Raw genomic sequence first — 2,519 nt, 5'->3', positions numbered from 1 at the left:
AAATTGATATTGATATTAAATTTAATGTTTAAATATTGATATTAAAATTTTATTTTTAATAAACTCATGTAGTACACGGGTTTCACACATAGTTTAAAATATAAAGATGTGTTTTGTAACTTACATCTAATCTACGGAAATAAAATGAAAAACAAATGTAAAATTAATTGAAATTATGAAATAGACAAATATGGGGATTGATTGTGCACTATTCAAATTAATATAACGTTTATACACGAATGATATGAGAACCTCACAACATATATATCATACGTATTTCATGTCAACTTCAGTACCATACATTTGTAAGTTGTTATTTTTTCTTGTCATGTCATTCTTTATACATAAACAAAAGAAATCCTTGCATGAATATGTAGTTTCGCTCGTTGCAAACTCTCACCAATCCAAAAAACAAAAATAAAATAAAAATAAAAAAACAAAAAATAAAAAAAATAAAAAATAAAAAAGTCAAAGAATGAAGAAACAGTCAAACCCTTTTCATGGCAATCTCTATAATGATGTAGGATACGTAGATAATGTAGGTCCTATGTTTGATGCAGAATGTACAACAATCTCTTCACCACCAAGCTGTACTTCTTGATGTTCATCATCCCAAAATAAATAGCTTGGACATTGCTGGTTTGTTTGATCCTCAACCCATTCATTAAAATCATGTTGCTTTTGAATTAAACACTCTCTTCCTTCCCCATTGTTCAAATCGCAATTTTGTCCCTGCACCATGCCATCTAAATTCTCCATTAATGGTGGCAAATAGCCTGAATAAATGCTGTTATTTGTAGCAAAGTTTAGCACTTGTGAGGGCAATTCAGGGATTTGATTCTTGTTCATTTGCCACATCGAGTCATTGAAATACTCGGTTTGTGTAATGCAATCCCCATTGTGGCCTTCTAGTACGGAACCGCTTGTGTCAAGCATGAATAATGAGCTCAAAGGAGATGAGAATACTGTTTCTTGATTTGGTTGCTTGATGTTGTTGATGCACAAATCTTGATTCAAGAAACTCAAATGGGTTGGGTTGTACCCATGGTCAGAATGTGGTTGATCTATGCTTGTAGAAGTTGTACTTAGACGTGTCATCATGCTTGTTGATGAGGCCTTCCGGTTAATCTTCTTCTTGATCCAAGAATTCCAATAATTCTTGATCTCATTATCTGTTCTTCCGGGCAAATGACTTGCTATGTGGGCCCATCTACGTTACAAGAATATAGTGCATTGTCAGCGTTTTGCAATACTATAATAATTGAGACATAAAGTAAGCATGACGAATGCATATGATCACTCTAAAAAAACATGAAATATAACAAGCTAATTAGGGTGTCACATGTTTTCATGTAAATGTAGCGTAAACAACTTTGAGAGCGACAGTTAAGTTCTTTCTAGCAATTATATATATATATATATATATATATATATATATATATATATATATATATATATATATATATATATATATATACACTCCAGTTTTATATAAAAAGGAGTATATATAAAGTATAAACAATCTTCTTTTATAAAACTGAAATGCAAATTAAAAAAAAAAATCAAAATCGTGTAATGGTTGGTTTAAAATCTCAGTTTGTGAAAGTGTACAAAAAATCAGATATAAAATTTTATTATGATTATTAATTACAAAATCTGTAGTTTATTTGGATTTTTTGAAAATGCTACGATTGCAAATTAACATCGTCTTGTTTCTCCTTAATATTTTTAAGCGCCTATATAATAAGAAATGCACAACAAAAACATTGTAAAAAGAGGTATTAACTAGTGCTATATATATATATATATATATATATATATATATATATATATATATATATATATATATATATATATATATATATATATATATATATATATATATATATATATATATATATATATATATATATATATATATATATATATATATATATATATATATATATATATATATATATATATATATATATATATATATATAACAATAAAACTTCTTCGGAGAAAACTCATGCTTAACGGATATCGATATTAATTCTTGAAAGCATTATAACCTCGGTTGTTTTGTTCCGTTCAACGTTTTGCATATCGTATAACTTCGTTTATACAACGTAAAAAGAATTAAAATGTGACTTGTCAATTGATTACTTTGATTCATGACGAAAATAATGACAACAGAGACTTTGAAATAATGAATAAAAATGAAAGAAGTTATTTAAACGGACTTATATTTAACAACAATGATGGTAGATTATGAGAAAACTAACTTGTTTCCGACAACGCTGTGAAGATTGATGATCAACTTCTCTTCATCGTGTGTAAATTTTCCTCTTCTGATATCTGGTCTCAAATAGTTTATCCATCTCAATCGACAACTCTTTCCGCATCTTTGAAGCCCTGAAACTAAAACAACATCCCTTGAGACATGCACATTCACACAAATATTTAATACTTAAAATTGGTTCCTAATCAAGCATTCCTAGGTTGTATTCGAACAGCAACGCAGGTACAACCGTACA

General features: G+C 28.2%; 1 protein-coding gene across 1 annotated transcript in view; it reads right to left on the bottom strand.

The window, feature by feature from the left end:
• Window positions 1-234: 234 nt before the first annotated feature.
• Window positions 235-2,519, bottom strand: part of LOC111921876 (transcription factor WER) — a 12,572-nt gene continuing 10,287 nt past the window's right edge. The window contains exons 3-4 of the mRNA XM_052764842.1: window positions 2,268-2,417; window positions 235-1,210 (exon numbers count right to left, since the gene is read on the bottom strand). Of these exons, the coding sequence (XP_052620802.1) occupies window positions 511-1,210; window positions 2,268-2,417 (850 nt within the window). The 3' untranslated portion in view covers window positions 235-510. The remainder of the gene's footprint in view (window positions 1,211-2,267; window positions 2,418-2,519) is intronic.

This window comes from Lactuca sativa, chromosome 6 (genome assembly GCF_002870075.4).
Source record: "Lactuca sativa cultivar Salinas chromosome 6, Lsat_Salinas_v11, whole genome shotgun sequence".
In the NCBI taxonomy this organism is placed as follows: Eukaryota; Viridiplantae; Streptophyta; class Magnoliopsida; order Asterales; family Asteraceae; genus Lactuca; species Lactuca sativa.
This window is presented reverse-complemented; position numbering and strand designations above follow the sequence as displayed.